General features: G+C 39.2%; 1 protein-coding gene and 1 long non-coding RNA gene across 2 annotated transcripts in view; both read right to left on the bottom strand.

Moving 5' to 3' along the window:
* LOC134805704 (uncharacterized) overlaps window positions 1–18,459 on the bottom strand; it is a 364,302-nt gene that overhangs the window by 40,136 nt on the left and 305,707 nt on the right. The gene's annotated exons all lie outside the window — the stretch shown is intronic.
* On the bottom strand, window positions 10,988–17,611 carry LOC134805702 (uncharacterized). The gene has a single exon (XM_063778955.1). The coding sequence runs from the start codon at window positions 12,856–12,858 to the stop codon at window positions 11,113–11,115; it is 1,746 nt and encodes a 581-aa protein (XP_063635025.1). The 5' UTR covers window positions 12,859–17,611; the 3' UTR covers window positions 10,988–11,112.

The raw sequence follows: 18,459 nt of genomic DNA on the forward strand, positions 1-18,459 counted from the left end.
CGACGCGCATTCGGCAAAAGCCGATAGGAAAAAGCTTTATGTTCGCGCAATAAGAGCGAAGAAGTCGTCGTTTTGCTCGGCTCGCATCGGCCGGCGCCTGCCGATGCGCCGACGGCTTTTTCGCTCTTAATCTACGTTGCAAGGCTTATTTACTGGACCTCCAAAAGAATGTAACATATACTTTTGGTTGAGTGACCTGCTCTATAGCTATAGATATTTAACTTTTGTAAAGCTAACACTTTTTTATCCACTGCGCATTGTTTGGTTTTGCTATCTTGTCCTATATGTAATAAATAGTGTAAATGTTTCTACTGTCCTTAGCTAGATACAAATACGGCGGTGGCAGAATAACAGCGTCCGTTGCTGCAAGTCTTTAGGGCCGCTGTGCCCCGAAGCCTTTTGGCACAGACATAAGCTGAGCCACTTTCCATTTCAATTAGTTTGTAAGCATTATCGTGTACTTTTATTATGTACCTATGTTCAAACTTCTTGAATAAACGTCTTTTATTATTATTATTATTATTATTATTATTACCATTCTTTTTTTTTTCAAATGTTACTTCATTTATTTATTATAATTTTTTTAAGAGTCCGTAGTTGAAATTTCGCGATTTCGACCAACTTTGATGTGAGATTTATTTGCTTTTAGAATGCCACGAATAAAAAAAATCACGAATGAAGAGCAAAGGAGCCCGCGGCCGCAATATAGCCTCGATGACTCAGGGAGAAGGTAACGCCGGTTATGCCTGCCGCCGCTTCTTCTACTGCCGAGATCGGTCCAGTCCACTACGCAGCTCTCGAGAAGGTTCCGACCGATTCGCGGATGAGAAATAAACTAAAACGGAATATGCAAACTGACTTTTATTTACACGCGGAACTAGGTATCAAAATACTCCTATAACGCTCGGTCAGAACAGCTCCGGATCTCTTCAGGTTTTCTTCTGAGACTTCTTCTTTCTAATACTGGTTACTGAATACTGAACGATTCGTAGCTGTTCCGCTTCGCTTTTATAGCAAAAAATTAGAAAAGGAACATATGTGCGGTAATGTAACTAGACGCACTAGCTGATCTAGTTAACATAAAAAATGATGGACACAGCTGATCGATCTATAATATTTTCATAAACTTTAAAACCTTGATTATTATGTACAAATGTTAATTAAAATAAATACATGTAAGTAACTATAATGTATGCATTCAGTAAATTAATTTTAAATAAAAGCAAAATATTCCCACGAGAAATTCGAAACAACAAACACAAACTTAACTAAGTCACGTTTCATAGTGAGCCATTAATCAGAAAAAGTAATTGCTGAAACCAAAGAGAATGGAATGTGTATAGAGAATTACTGTCATGGTGAATTTTGTAGTCACGAAGGTTATGCTGCCATCTGTTGACGCAGTATTGGAACTAATGATAAAAATGTATAAAAATATCAAGAAAACATATATATTTATTTTGTCAAAATTACTCCAAGTAGGTAATTATTAATCAAAACTATTTTTCGAAAAACACTTCAGTGATGTTTATAGTACCATTCTTTTTTTTTTCAAATGTTACTTCATTTATTTATTATAATTTTTTTAAGAGTCCGTAGTTGAAATTTCGCGATTTCGACCAACTTTGATGTGAGATTTATTTGCTTTTAGAATGCCACGAATAAAAAAAATCACGAATGAAGAGCAAAGGAGCCCGCGGCCGCAATATAGCCTCGATGACTCAGGGAGAAGGTAACGCCGGTTATGCCTGCCGCCGCTTCTTCTACTGCCGAGATCGGTCCAGTCCACTACGCAGCTCTCGAGAAGGTTCCGGCCGATTCGCGGATGAGAAATAAACTAAAACGGAATATGCAAACTGACTTTTATTTACACGCGGAACTAGGTATCAAAATACTCCTATAACGCTCGGTCAGAACAGCTCCGGATCTCTTCAGGTTTTCTTCTGAGACTTCTTCTTTCTAATACTGGTTACTGAATACTGAACGATTCGTAGCTGTTCCGCTTCGCTTTTATAGCAAAAAATTAGAAAAGGAACATATGTGCGGTAATGTAACTAGACGCACTAGCTGATCTAGTTAACATAAAAAATGATGGACACAGCTGATCGATCTATAATATTTTCATAAACTTTAAAACCTTGATTATTATGTACAAATGTTAATTAAAATAAATACATGTAAGTAACTATAATGTATGCATTCAGTAAATTAATTTTAAATAAAAGCAAAATATTCCCACGAGAAATTCGAAACAACAAACACAAACTTAACTAAGTCACGTTTCATAGTGAGCCATTAATCAGAAAAAGTAATTGCTGAAACCAAAGAGAATGGAATGTGTATAGAGAATTACTGTCATGGTGAATTTTGTAGTCACGAAGGTTATGCTGCCATCTGTTGACGCAGTATTGGAACTAAAGATAAAAATGTATAAAAATATCAAGAAAACATATATATTTACATATAAAGATAAATGATTTTTATTAATTTTGGATCCCCATGTGACTTTGATCCGTATTTTTTTACATTAATGTGCGAGAGAGGAATGCAAGAGATATAAATCATATGAAATGTATGAGAGACGAAGCAGGAAAGATTTTGACGGATGACAAGAGCATAAATGAACGCTGGAAGAATTACTTCAATAAACTTATGAACGAAGAGAACGACTGGAGTGGAGTGCTAGAAAATGTTAGAAGTAACATTGGTATGGTGAAGGAGATCACTGTAGAAGAAGTAAAGATGGCTGTGCAAGGTATGAAGAATGGGAAAGCGGTTGGGCCAGATGGTATACCTGTGGAAGTATGGAAGTTTCTGAAAGCGGATGGATGGAAGTGGCTGACTTTATTCTTCAATAAGTTGTTGCAAGAAGAGGCGATCCCTAATGAATGGTGCAACAGTTCACTGGTGCCCGTTTTTAAGAATAAGGGACACAACACAACACAACAAGACAAGACAAGACAAGGGGGTACAGGATTGCAACAACTATCGGGGAATAAAGCTCATGTCACATAGTATGAAGATGTGGGAAAAAGTGGTAGCGAGACGAATGAGAGAAGAAAGTGAGGTACACAGAACCAATTTGGGTTTATGCCGGGCCGGGGAACTACGGACGCCATATTTGCACTTCGCCAACTGTGCGAAAAATAAGAATAAGAATAAGAATAAGAATGGTTTATTGCCACATACATGAAAATAACATAGAGTTAGAATTATTTACATAATAAAATACAACCGTTAAATTATCAAATTATACAGAGCAAAAGGTGAGAAGATTTTTGTATTAGGCAAAGGGTTCCAGTCTCAGCGTGTGCCAGGCCTAGATGCCCGGCGCTGGTTTTCAGACCGGTCCCAGACTAAGGACGGTCGGAGAATGTTACATAATTTATGACAAATTCAGTACTTTGGTGCTCGTTTAAAATTTTACTACTAACATTTAAAATTTTACTAACTAACATTTCGAATGTAGTTAACATTACCTATTGCTTTTAGCAGATAAGTTACAAGTTAACAGTAATACATTAAAAAATATTAAAAAGTTGAATTGACATGAGAGAAAAAATGATACGCTTGCTTACATTTGACACTTAAAAGTAACAGTCATACTATATTGCAACACTGGGTTTATAATAAATTGGAAAATAATATTATGAGAATACACATGCTCGCGATTATGTTTGTATGTCGGCGTGTGTGTGTGTGTGTGTGTGTGTGTGTGTCTTTGTGTGTGTGTGTGTGTGTATATATATAATATATATATATTTATATATATATGCCTGTGTGTGGAGGGGGGGATTGTACGTTTGTCTATGTGTATGTGATGTGCGGACACTTACGTGGTTAAAAACTTTAGTAGGGAGGGAAAGTTCCACTCTGTTTGTCTAATAAGTGAGCGTGTACTAAACATTTGTATTTAAACAGCGGCATAGGCTCACGGAGAGGTGGAGGCAAGTCATTCCACACTTTGGCAGCAGCAAATTTAAAACTCCCTCTAAAGAGTGCTGTTTTATGTTTAGGGATAGCAAGTTTAGTGCTGCTTCTTAGCGACCTGGTGCGTGTGTCTTTTATCCATTTTAGCTTTTCATATAGATAGTAGGGCTCCTGGAGATCCAAAACCTTTCTAACTGTATAAGCCAAATGTTGATGCCTACGGTTCTCCATGTTTAGTAGTTTCTTGTCATTAAGAAATGGGGTGATGTGTGCTCGTTTAGGCACCTCATAACAGAAGCGAATACATGCATTTTGTACGCGTTGTATAGTATTTTTAGTTTCTGCTAACAGTCTTGGCCCGTACACCACATCTGCGTAGTTAAAATGAGAGAGTACCAGCGATTCCACTAGTATCTCTCTCACTTTGACTGATAGGTATTTCCGGATATTATATAGTACCTTGAGTCGGTAGTAGGCATTACGGATTTTTAAATTAACATGCTCTACATAACGCAACTCGCCGTCCAAAACGAGACCCAGATTTTTTGTACTTTCGACTTGGGTGATAGGCTCGTTACCAATTTGTACGCTTGGGTTCTGTTCTTTAATAGCTGCGCGCTGCCATTTATTTCCTAGAACTATGTACTGTGACTTCGATGGGTTTAACACAAGATTGTTTTTCTGCGACCACTTTGCTATAGCTAGTAAGTCTTCATTTATCTTATTAAGGGACTCATTCAGGTTTTTTGGATCAAATGAATGATATAATTGCGTGTCATCTGCGTATAAGTGTACGTTGCAGTGTTTTAGGTTACTAATCATATCAGCTGTGTACAGAATGAAGAGCAACGGACTCAAAATTGATCCCTGCGGTGTGCCGCGGTTGATTATTTCCGTTCTCGATTTTATCAACTTGCCTTGTTCCGTTGGTATTTCTACGTACTGTTTTCGACCTGTGAGGAATGATTGAAACCATGTACATGAAGATGCGCTCACGCCATAGTAATCCATTTTAGATAGCAGCAGTGTCGGGTTAAGGCAGTCAAATGCGCGGGAAAAATCCAGTAGGACGAGGACAGATCCCATACCCCTGTCTGTCGCTGTAATGATGTCATCTGTGACCTTGGCCAATGCCGTGGCCGTTCCGTGTTTGCTCCGAAAACCTGACTGCGTACACGGTAGTAGATTGTTTACCTCCAAGTACTTTGTGAGCTGATCGCAGACTGCTTTTTCAATAATTTTTGAAAGTACCGGGAGGATACTAATCGGGCGTAAATCTTTATAGTCTTCGGTTCTATTCGATTTGGGTATTGGCTTTACCCGAGCAAGCTTCCAAGCCTCCGGAAAGGTACCAGATGCAATAGATGCATTGATTATATGTGTTATTATTGGCAGGGTAACATGCAGCGTGAGGCGGATCATTTCTATTGTAATATTATCAAAGCCACTAGCGTTTGTTTTTATTGAGTTAATAATTTTGAGGATTTGGTCTTCGGTACAGCTTTTTAATATAAATACATTTTCCTGATTATTATGCTCAAACAACGCTTGCATGTCACGGTCCGTCTCGGGAGTTCCTGGGAGTGTTAAAAAGAAATTATTGATCTTGTCAGCGTCGCATAAATGTGGAGGAATTGAGTGTGCTTCGGTTTCACCTATAATTAAGGAGCTTCTTAGGTAGTTCCACATTTGTTTTGGGTGTGACTTGTTTTTATTGACGTAAAAGGTGAAGTACGCCGTTTTTTCACGTTCCAGGGCCCCCGTAGTGAAATTTCGTAAGTCTTTATAGTGATTATAGTGCGATTCTTTTTTAGTTCGTTGAGCTCTCTTTAAGGCGTTATCACGGAGACGCATCATAGTTTTAATTGTGTCGGTAACCCAGGGAAGAGATCCACGATTGACCTGAGTTCGGCGAACCGGGGCATGCTTGTCGAATATACTCGTGACAAGACAATTAAAACGGTTGACCTTACAATTGATATTCATCAATTCCCTAATTTCCCACCAAGGCATATTTTCCAGATCTACTTTAAATTTAGTCATATCTATTTGGTTCAGACGTCGTTTATATATGTATTGAGGATGTTTCTTTGGTTTTTTTATTAACAACTCTACCAATATCATCGCATGATCACTAAGCTTAGGGTTGTGATGTACCTGGATGGTTTTACAAACTTCAGGGCAATCTGTTATTACCAAGTCCAAAATGGTTGAACTTTCAGGTGTAATCCTCGTTGGCTCATTCACGAGTTGCACAAGGCTACGGTGTGATAAGAAACTTGTTAATTTTTTTACGTTAGTTTTATCCTTCAATTGTACATCAATATTGAAATCGGTTAATATAAACAAGTTCTTACAAGACGCAAACAAGTCTAGTGAATCGTTAAGCGCGTCGACTGCACTTTCGACCGATACCGACTCTGGTCTGTATGCCGTGCCGATAGCAAACCGACCTACACCTTGGACGTGCAATTCCAACCACATTTGCTCCAAAGATGAGGCAGGGTGCTGTCTTACCCGGGTTCGCAAGGTTTTTCGTATATAAAAACCAACACCACCTCCCTTGGCACCGTTTGGGCGCGGGTTGCTTTTCAGAGTGTAACCTGGTATTTTTGGTATATATTTTTCTTCATTCTCACGAAGCCATGTTTCATTTAAAGCCAAGATATCAGGGTTATACCTGTCCAAAGCTGCTACCAGCTCGTCCCGGCCGGTATTTAAGGAGCGCACGTTCAATAGACCTAAAGTTAAATTATATGTTTTTTTGCGATTCATTTCGGTTTGTAAATATAAATACAACGCAGGAGGTGCAGGTTGAAACGGGAGACAGGAGAAGGATTGTATAATTTGTATATCAAGGTCGACAGTTTCAATTCAAGTAGGACATTAGGCATACTCCATAAAATACTAAAGGCACCAAGATGATGGCTATATTTGATATAAACTAGCCCACTACATAAATGCGTAACGTGATCGTAGAAATGTTTACTTCTATTTACATAAAATAATACGTGTGTTAAATGTATGTTGAAATATGTCATATGGAAAAAAGTATTGTTTTGTGTAAGAGTATTGAAGTAATGCATGTGTATGTGTTCGCGGCAGTAATTTAAAATTGATATCAGTAACATTAATAAAACTATAATACTTATAAGGTGACTATACCAAATAAACATAACGCTATCCTTATGAATTAGACGCCGTAGGATCCATGCCAAAAAAACGTGAAATGTCTTTTTCGCTTTGTATCCGCACTCCTCTACTGTCATTACCTTCGGTTTTTTTGGCATATATCCGTCCCTCTCTTGTCCATATATATTTCCACCCGGCCGCTTTACCTGCCTGTCGCGCCTTCCAGAACAACTTGCGATTTACTTTTGTTAGCCTCTCATTTACATAGACTGACGAGGGGGTATGTTCAGGCAGCCCGATGTTACTGGAATCGAGTGATCGCCGCACCCTGGCGTTCCGGAGTAGCTCGTCGCGGAGCGAGCGCCTGGCGAGGCGCACGACCAGCGGGCGCGCGCGCAGTCTTGCGCTATCTCCGCCGCCAGGCGTTCTTAGAGGCCCCACTCGCTCGGCACTAACGACATCCCGTACCTCCAGCTGCATGCCTAGTTTTTGCGTCAAAGCTTGTGTAATATGCAGGGTCGACTCGCCTTGGTGTTCACGTTCAGGTACTCCCGAGATTTCAACGTCATTTAATAACATAGATTGATCTCTGTCGTTTAAATCACATTGCATTTGATCAATTGTGTTTTGCAGTTCAGTTACATTTGCAGAGAGGATAGGCTTGTTTTTGATCGAGTTGAGTTCTGCGTTAAGGCGAGAGTTTTCTACTTCTAGGTGACATACCTTTTTATTTACGTTAGTAAGCTCAAGTTGAAAGCTATTAATTTGGGTGCTTAGATAGTCTGTCGTAGCTGTGAAATCTTTTTTTAGTTGATCTAAGACACGGGTGAATTCATTATTTAATTCTTTAACAATTTCTTGTTTTGTGGTACTTATCTTAGCGTCTATCATACCGAGATCACGTTTTACGCCAGCTAACTTAAGAGTCGAGTAGGCTCGAAAGGACGTTAATGTTGACCTCCGTTGTTGTGGTGGTTTCGTTGTATGTGAAATCCGGGTTCGGCGTGCTGTCATCGATCGCGCTGTAACTTTGCTGCATCTCGTTCTCATCACATATCGACATATTGCCCCCCGCCGGCTGCTGCGGTGAGAGCTCGTAGTGCCGCCGTATCGGGGTTCCGTCGCCTCTATTACGCCGAGTGACGTTTGTGCACGATGTGCAGTGCCAGTTGTGGTTTATGTTATACAGGTGTTTCTTAAAATAATCATCTGGTATACATAAGCATTTGTAATCATAGGGGCGTTTGCACCCCGAGCATACCAGCAGCTCCTCTCTTTTGATTTGAAGTTGGCAGGCCGAGCAATCCATTTTTTAAAAAATCACCGTTTGGCCGCTAAATAGATGTGACAACACAATGCACCGGCTGGCCGCTTAGGTGAACGAACTCTATACCGGGCGACCTTGAACCTCACCGGCCGCACTGCACTGGCTAATGAGAGTATTTGCACTGATTATTTAACGGTGAACTTCCCTCACTGATTGCCACTAACTTACTGCACTAATTGAGAGACAAATAACACTATCGTTTTACTAGTTGTTTGCACAAAATTTGGTTTAAAAATCAGGCGAAAATGTCACTATAAAGTATCGTTTCCGTAATTATTTAACGGGAGCACACCCGTACCGATGTTTACGCCGCGAGCGCTCGCGACCGACCTTGCACACCGAAATACAGACTTGCGCAAAAGAACTTGCACATGGTGTTCGTGGACTTGGAAAAGGCATACGATAGAGTCCCCCGTAAGGTTCTGTGGTGGTCTATGAGAGAGAAAGGAATGCCAGAGAAGTATGTACGGCTTGTTCAGGCGATGTATGACAGAGCCAGTACTCACGTCAGGTCGGAAGCAGGAGTAACCGACAAGTTCAATGTGGCGGTAGGTTTACACCAGGGGTCGGCCTTAAGCCCGTATTTGTTCCTCCTGGTTATGGATGCTCTGACATCGAACATACAGGAGGAGGCACCTTGGTGTATGCTGTTTGCTGACGACATTGTTCTTGTCGGAGAAAATGCACTTGAGGTCCAGAGCAGGCTGGGAAAATGGCAAGAAAAGCTGGAAAGTGTGGGACTCAAAATAAGCAGAACCAAAACGGAGCACATGTTCTGCGATTTCGGTGGTCTATCCAGTTTTTCCCCTATTGCCTTAGATGGTGTATCCCTACCAGTCTGCTCTGACTTCCGGTACCTTGGGTCATTGATAAATAAAGTGACGGAAACATCGACCGAGACGTGAAAAATAGAATAAATGCGGGATGGATGAAATGGCGACAGGTCTCTGGAACAACTTGCGATCCACGAATGCCCCTTAAACTTAAGGGAAAAATATACAGAACGATCGTGAGACCTGTTGTAATGTATGGATCAGAATGCTGGGCGACGAAAGTAGCGGATGAAAGAAGAGTGCACGCAGCGGAAATGAAAATGCTGAGATGGATGTGTGGAGTGACGAGAAAGGATCGGATTAAGAATGAGTATATAAGAGGAAGTTTGAAAGTAGCTCCAGTAACGGTGAAAATGAGGAGTACTAGGTTAGCGTGGTATGGGCATGTAATGAGGAGGGATGAATGCCATATAGGTAAAAGAATGTTAGGGATGAATGTTGATGGACGGAGAGCGTATGGTAGACCCAAAAAACGATGGATGGATTGTGTGAAAGAGGATATGAGAAAGAAAGGAGTGAGTGCTGAGGAGACGAATGACAGAGGAGAATGGAAGAGAAAAACATGTTGTGCCGACCCCACATAACTTGGGATAAGGGCAGGGGAAAGAAGAATGTGCGTTAGAATTGTTAAATATTAAGGGAGTGGCGCCATCTGTTCGAGAGTAACTTTGTCTTGATTTCCGAGGCAAGGGGTTTCCTTTGACTTTGCTTGTCTTATGGGAGTCACATCTCTTTGCTAAAACTACTCAAGTTTGGTACTCAAGTTTAAAGGAAATATATAACAAAGATCTTATATCGAAGTGCGTCTAACGCGTCAAAGGCGTCAAACGCGTTTCCTTAATGTGTTTTTTGGTTATAAATAAATACCCCCACTCCAAGCTGGGAACGGATTATTCTATTTAGGGGGGGGGGGGGGGGTGTGAGAGGGGTAGAGGGCAATGGGTGAGAGGGGTAGAGGGGAAGGGGTGAGAGGGGAGAGAGGAGGGGCGAGGGGAGGGGAGAGGTATTAGTTCCAAAAATCCCCGCTAGATGGCGCCACTTGTTAGTACCAAAAACGTCCGTATAGGGCGCCACTTGTTAGTTTCGGAAAGATCCGTTAGATGGCGCCGCTTGTTAGTTCCCAATGATCCCCGCTAGATGGCGCCACTTTGTATGTGTGTTGGTTGTTGATTCGCTTAAAGGTATAGATGTCGCTAGTGCAGTCGCCTCGTCAGTGTACACCGCTAGTTAGTTCCAAAACCATCCGCTATGAAATGAATAATGTCCCTACTGAGTAGTTCTAAAAAAGTCCGTAGAGTTAGAGGGGGTTCATGGTAAGTTATGGTTCTCCATCAAATGTATAGATGTCGCTAGTGGCGCCTCGTCAGTGGACGTCGCTAGTTAGTTCCAAAAAAATCCGCTATGAAATGTATAGATGTCACTACTGAGCTGGCTCAGATGACGCTACCCCCGCGGGGTGAGGGGAAGGGGAAGCGTCTCGGCGACACGTGAGCATTCATGGTCGATGCCGCTTGGTGAGGGGAGAGGGGCATTGTGGAATGCAGCACGGTCCGCCATCATGGCGCCACGCGACACGTGAGCATTCAAGGTCGATGCCGCGTGATGCGGGGTGTTAATCTCGTGACCTAAACGTGTAAGCGCCGTGAAATTCATGGCACTTACGACGTTTAGTGTAGATATATATTTGTCCCCCGCAGGGTGTAATGCGGGGTGTGGGAGGGGGAGACTCGCGCGAATTAAGATGGAGAGACTGGATTTATTATTAAAAATAATTTATTTTAATCGAACAGAGTAACGTCCAAGATAATAATTAATACAATATTAACTTAATTCTAATTCTTAACAGCTATTTATAATAAAGTATTGACAAGTAAGCATTGACGTCAAGACCTAGTTAGGGGTAGTGCTGACAAATGTTAATTGTATTGGTTGCTCCACCTTAACTCCTCCCTCCTCAAGAGAGAAATTGTCTGAAGACGACACAGTTGGGTTCAGAGAATTTCGTCCTATACACTTTGTATAAGGTTTAAATTTATATAAAGTAAAAATAATGATTAAAATAATGAAAACATATAGTAAAATGGTCCAGACACTAATATTTTTCACCACGTAAATGAAGTCGTCCATGTTGCTTTCGCTCACGCTGAACTTGGCACTGTTGATGACGTCCCTGATGTCGCTGAAGTCCACATTTTGTAGGTCTAGTCGTCTTTCTTCTTCTCTAATGGGCTGTCGTAATTCTGGTAATGGTACGAACGGCGTTTGCAGGTCGTTCATTGAGGTGTTTGTGGGTGTTGGAATGAATATGTCTCCTACTTCTGTTTTGCAGTGTTTCCTCGGTTGTAGAAAGAAGGTTCCTTGTATGGTATGTTTGTTAACTTCTTCGTTGCAGTATTCTGTTACTATCAGGTTATTTTCGGTATATATCAGCCAATAGTTTTCGGTGATCCTTTGGATTTTTTCCTTTTCTATGTGTATCACGTTCTGGCGGCATTTCGTGTAGTTCTCCTTCAGCATCATAATTTGTTCTATGCAGGTCTCAGTGGCGTAGGGTACGAGGTCATCACTCGAACACAGGAACTTGTTGTCCTCGATCTCTTCACATGGGTTTACTACGGGCCTGTATTTCAACCTGTTCACCACTAGGTAGGGGTGTTTAGGGATAATTGTGGTCGTTTTTAGGGTTTTATGATTATGGATAGGGATAGGAATTACCTTGTAATAATTATACGTATTTGGTTCTATCAATGGAACTTCTAATACAAAAACTAATTTATTACTAACCATATAAGATTTAAGAATAATATTACGTTCTATTTTAATTAAGTTTATTCTATCTACTGGGTAAATTAGGTGAGCATGTTTTGTTATTTCTGAAAGAATGTGAATAAGTTCTGTAGAGTTTATTATAGACTGATGTAGGACATGCAATTTGCTGAAAGCTATTGCTGTCTCTGTTTCTTGGATAAAATCGTATATAATGTGAAAGTTATTGGAAATTTGAAACAGGTTATTCATAAGTGACAAAGTGATATCTCTTTTGGATTCTCTTTCTAACAATGATTCTAATTCAAGGGTTTTATTACTTAATTTTTTAATGTTTGAATTTGTAATTTCTGAAAGATTGGCAAATTTATCTAGGCTATTCACCATCAAAGATACTTTACGTTCTACTGAATGTTCTGTATTTTTAAGTTGCCTTATTTCAAGGTCATAGCGTACTGCGTCTGTTTCATCTAGATTTCCTGAAATTGCCTTAATTAGTGAGCCTACAGGACTAAATAATGCTCGTTTAGATCTAGAGAAAGGTAAAATCTGATTAATCCTATGTCTTATTTTAGATTCAAATGATTCTATTTGTTTACACAAGTTGCCTAATTGATTTTTATATTCTATGTTGCTTGAAATAGTTATGTTTAGTTTACTATACTGTTGAAAGTTAGCATCTACTTTATTTATAAGTAATTCTAAGTCTAATGTCTTAAAAATAGTCCATGAATTAATCCTCATCACTGCTGTTCCCAGTTTGATCGGTGCTATTCCCGGATTTGTTTCCAGGCTTTGTAGTTCCAGGCTGTAGGTCGAGCCGATCAGGGTCAGGATTACGGTTCTTAACCTGTGGAGGACGTTTAACATTCTTAATAGCTACCTTAGTTTTCCTTTGTTTCAATTGAACTGGAATAATATTTCTACTTATTTCGCCTATTACCTTAGCCTTTTCGAAGCGTGGTAAATCTTTTGCCTTTCTAGTCCTAGTATTTTTCATGAAAATCTCGTCACCTTCTTTGATTTCGGGTGGTACTTCACCTCCCCTCTTTTCCCTAACTTTAACTTTATCTTTATGAAGTTTTTCTGCTACGTATTCATATAAAACTTTTAACCTTTTCCTATGGTCCTGTAAAAGTTTTTGCGTGAGATTTCGTTCTCTATCGATATCGAATATATTATTCGAATCCGTATTACCAAAGACCATTTCGAAGGGTGTAAAACTAGTAGCCGAATGAATGGAGTTATTATATGCCATAATTGCATAGGTCATTACGGAAGCTGCATCTGAATCACTTCTTTCATATTTAGCTAGACGATAGATTTCGATAACCGTCGAGTGAAATCGTTCGACAACTGCCATTGAGCTGGGGCTATTTGGAGTACCTATGTGCAGCTCGATTTTGTAAAGCTTTAGCAGCTCCTTTATTAGTTCGTTATTAAACTCGGTACCTGAATCGCAATTGATTTTCTTGACAAGTCCATACATACTAAAATATTTGATAAGCGCTTGCACTACCTCTGGTGTGCTACGATTTGGTATATTAATAGCCTGTCCTAATTTACTAAACGCGTCTACTATTGTAAGATAGTATTTACTATCGATGTAAAGTAAGTCCATGAAGACTTCTTGAAATGGTGAGTTTTGGGTTTGCGTTAATTGTATACAGGGTTTGATTGGTTTTCTTTCGTACTTCATTTTCTTACACTGTTCGCATGTATTTATGATGGCAGTAACGGTGTCTTTCATATTTGGCCACCAGTAATGACGTTTTAATTTTATTAATGTTTCGTTGATTCCCCTGTGGCACGTTTTCCCTTCATGATATTTTATGATATAATCGCGTTGATCAACCTCTGAGTCTGTCAAATTAACTATGCGTTCTGTACATTCTATTAATTTTAATGTTCCCTTTTTGTAGAGTTTTGTAATTACTGTTGAAAAGGTTTTCCTAAACTCGGGGCTTTCAAAGTAAATAAAATATTTGTATTTTGTATCTACATATTCTTTAAGAAATTCCTTTACCAAGTTTTCATTATTAATGGGCAAAAATACTTCTGTGATACGTTGTTTTTTGTTAGATTTATCATTTACACATATTTTATCTTTAAACCACGTGTGAACCAAGATTTGTTTTGGTTTGGTATCGATGGCTTCTTTTAAAATTGGTATACCCTCGTGTTCTCTATTTGAAATGGAATTCGCTGTAGCATTATCATCGGAATCTGAGATTTTTATCATTTCGGATGACTGTTCGCTTTCGGAATCTGAAATTTCTATCACCTCCGGTTGCGATGAACGATTTTGTTGTACGTTTTCCTCTAATTGTTCTAACTCTCTCCTAACTTCAGCTACGCGATCTTCGTTTTCATCTATGTTTGCTATTATAGAGTCTAAATCATCATCTATGGCATTAATCCTAATTCTAGAAAGGGCGTCAGCATTCGTATTTTGCTGTCCTTTTTTATACTTAATCTCGAAATCGTATTCTTCGAGTCTTAATCGCCAACGTGTGAGCTTACTATTCGGCTCTTTTAGTGAGTACAGCCATGCTAATGGTCTGTGATCTGTGTAGATAGTAAACTTTTTACCGTAAAGATATGGTCTAAAGTACTTAACGGCCCAGATGACGGCTAGGAGTTCCTTCTCGATTGTACTATACCTACTCTCGGTATCACTTAGAGATCTACTAGCATATGCTACAGGTTTATCTGACCCGATTGGTCCCTGTGATAATACTGCACCTATTGCAAAGTTGGATGCATCGGTGGTCAAAATAAATGGCTTATCGAAGTCAGGAAACTGAAGAAGTGGTGCGTTAGTCAGCAATTTCTTACATGTTTCAAAACTGTTTACATATTCCTCATCTAAAACTATCTGTTTTCCTTTTTTAAGACAGACGGTAAGAGGTCTAGTAATTTTCGCGAAGTCTTTAATGAACTTCCTGTAGTACCCTATGAGACCAAGAAAGCTTTTAATTTCCGTTGCTGTCTTAGGAATTGGATATTTTAATACGGCATTTATTTTATCGTTATTTGGCTTAAGGCCCTCGTTGGTTATTGTATGTCCTAAGTAAAGAACTTCTTTTCTAAGGAAATGAGATTTATCTAACTGAATTTTAAGGTTAGTTTGGCGAAATCTCTCAAACACGGCTTTTAATTTATCTACATGTTCTGATAAGCTTTTTGAAAATATTATTACGTCATCTAAATAAACCAAACAGTGTATTCCTTGCAACCCTCTGAGCACGTTGTCCATTGCTCTTTGGTAGGTAGCCGGGGCTGTTTTTAACCCAAAAGGCATACGATGGAATTCGTAATGACCAAAGGGCGTGCTGAAAGCCGTTTTAGGTTTATCCTCTGATTCTACTTCTATCTGATGGTACCCACTAGCGAGGTCTAGCGTAGAGAAGTACATACTTTTACCTAACATATCAAAAAGGTCATTGATGTTTGGCAAAGGGTATTTATCATCAGTAGTTATGTCATTTAGCCGCCTGTAATCTACGACCATTCTCCATTTTTGTTCCCCCGAAGCATCCAATTTTTTTGGTACAAGGTGAACTGGAGCACTCCATGGTGAGTGTGATTCTTGAATTATATTATCGCGTAACATCTTGCTAACTTGTTTTTTTATTTCCTGAGTTTGAGTTTGAGGTAACCTATGAGCTTTTAAGTTAATGGGGTCTTCGTTTCTAGTCCTAATTTTATGCTTAACTTGATTACTGAAGGTTAATGGAATATTCTCGCAATAGAATATATCCTTGTACTCTCTACATAAATTGCCTATTATTGTTCTTTCTTCCTCGTTCATATGGTCTAATCTAAGTTTATTTAAGTTGTTTACTAATAATTCATCCACATCTTGTGCAATTTCCGGTTGGTTTGAATTGATTGAATTTATGTTAAGTGCTTGTTGATTAAATAACTCTACACGAAATGGGGCTGTCACTGTTATTTTTTGGTGTAAATCAGTTGTATTTTGAATTACAGTTGCAGCATAACCGTTAATGCAATTTACTATAGCGGCTGGCATTCTTACCCCGTTAGTAAACTGAGTAAAATTTAAAATTCCTTCCCCATGTAGCAAGTTAACTGGTAATTTAACTCTAACCTCAGTTCGCGGCGGTAAATTGAAGATTTCTTTTCGAAATGATTTATATGTCATTGGTATTTGCGCGGTGTTTGTGACTAACATCCTTGTTTTATAATTAACATCAGCTCCTAATTGATCTAATAAATCACTGCCTATTAGACCATCGTATCTTTCGTCCACCGTATAAATATAAAATTTATGTTTTTCGTTACTGTTAAAAGTTTTTGGTAGATTAATGTAAGCTGTCTCATCATGTGTGCTTGAGGCGTGTGTACTAACTACTTCGAATGGTTCAAATCGTTTTGAGTTTCCGTAAAATTTGTTGGCTATTTGTGGACTAAGAAATGATCGGGTACTGCCCGTATCTATCATAAAAACGGCATCTAGCTCTGGTATGTGAATATATGGCAGATTTTTATGCTTATTATAGTTTAAGATTATTTTCTCTCTATAATTGAGGCTTCCACGTAAAAATTCTCTACTGGTTCGCAGTACGAGACAGAATTTTGACCGTCATTATACTGTTGAGCATCGTAATTATTTTCTGTGTAATTAACGCGCTTTGAATTAACTGTTCTCATAGTGACATCGGTATTCGAACCCGATGCTACCGGTTGTTGTGCGTCATAGCCTGTACGATACCTATTGTCCGTAGCAGATTGCTGACGGGGCGCCTGCGCCGGCGCCTGCATTGGCGGTGACCTATTTACGCGAGGCACGTGTTGAGGATTACTGTCGCTAAATCTATTATTAGAATATGAAGTTTGTTGACGATTATTTCTATATTGGAATGAATTATTTTGTCCGTTTGAAACATTGGTGCTATAAGGCGTGAATGTACTTGTTGAACCGAATGTCCTATTAGGTACAGGTGTGTTTGATTGCCTTTGCGTATTGTCAAATTTTGGAGTGTTGTTGTTAATCTGGTTTCTGTTTGAATTCATCCTTGGATTCCTAGTGTCGTATATAGTTTGAAAGTTTTGTTCTTCTAACACGATTTTTAAAGCATCCTCCAAAGTTGTGACATTTCGCAAACGCACTAGCCTAACTAAATAAGCTGGCAAATTATAAAGAAAAACATTCAGTGAAGTGTTATTATAGATATGGTGTTTAGCTGCTCGTATGTTTGCGTCTTCAATTGTCTCACTTATTTTTGAAAACAAACTACTTCTTAACTGTTGGACTTTGTGGCAAAAATCCAAATAACTTTCAGTTTTATTACGTTTTAGCGATTCTAATTCCATTGCCAAACATTCCTCGGACCTAGGGTCACCAAAATGTTGGCTTAAAAGCTGTTTTAACTCTTGCCATGTGTGTATAGGATCCCTTTCTCCTATTAAATTAGCGGCATTCCCAGAAAGTCTACTGGTTATAATGTGAAGCAAATATTCATTTTGTGCGATACCTCCCGGGAAAGATTGTATAACATATTCACATTTTTTAAGAAATAATGGTAATGCTCTTGTTTCTCCATCGAACACTGGGATTACTTTAATTATTTCTGCAGGTACCCTAATAACGTTCTCCATTATTGAAAATTGAAGAGAGAGAGAGAGAGAGAAAAAATTACCTCGAAATTAACTAATATTCTAGTATTCACTTACTGCTACACGCTATTTGAAAATAATTTTATTCTCAATTAGCCTTACTATTTATACTATACGATTAAGGCAATGTCTAATCCGTAAAAGTACGTATAAATATTACTGGTGGATAACGGAAGTAAGCGAGGGAATGGTGAAAAGGTGTACTCACAGTCCCGCAGCTTCCATGTCCTTCCGGAATATTGTAGATCTTGAAAATACTCGTTCTCGGGTCCAGTCCAGGTCTGTCGCTGCTCGGCTGCTCAGCTTCACAGGAACTTGACTCAGCTTCCTCTTAATAAATTTATTTTTGTTCGAACTCCCGTTTAAACGTAGAAACGTACGTTGTCCGGCACGGTACAGTCGCGAGATTTTATCGGCTTTCTGAACGTGTCAGGATACGACGGGAATCCTGTCCTCAGCGCCAATTAAGATGGAGAGACTGGATTTATTATTAAAAATAATTTATTTTAATCGAACAGAGTAACGTCCAAGATAATAATTAATACAATATTAACTTAATTCTAATTCTTAACAGCTATTTATAATAAAGTATTGACAAGTAAGCATTGACGTCAAGACCTAGTTAGGGGTAGTGCTGACAAATGTTAATTGTATTGGTTGCTCCACCTTAACTCGCGCCCACGTGTGCTCGTTAAGGCCACGACACCTGCGCACGGGGAATGCATCAAGGCCTATTTAAAAACCTATTATACACTTCTTTTTTTAATTGGGAATGGGGAATTGCACAATAATGTGGGGAATGGTCATATGTGCGCAGGTGTGTAGATA

The sequence above is a fragment of the Cydia splendana genome, unplaced genomic scaffold (assembly GCF_910591565.1).
Source record: "Cydia splendana unplaced genomic scaffold, ilCydSple1.2 scaffold_49_ctg1, whole genome shotgun sequence".
In the NCBI taxonomy this organism is placed as follows: domain Eukaryota; kingdom Metazoa; phylum Arthropoda; class Insecta; order Lepidoptera; family Tortricidae; genus Cydia; species Cydia splendana.

Excerpts from the sequence above, each read along its gene's own strand:
- LOC134805702 (XM_063778955.1), bottom strand. The coding sequence starts at position 12,858 with ATGTTAAACGTCCTCCACAGGTTAAGAACCGTAATCCTGACCCTGATC.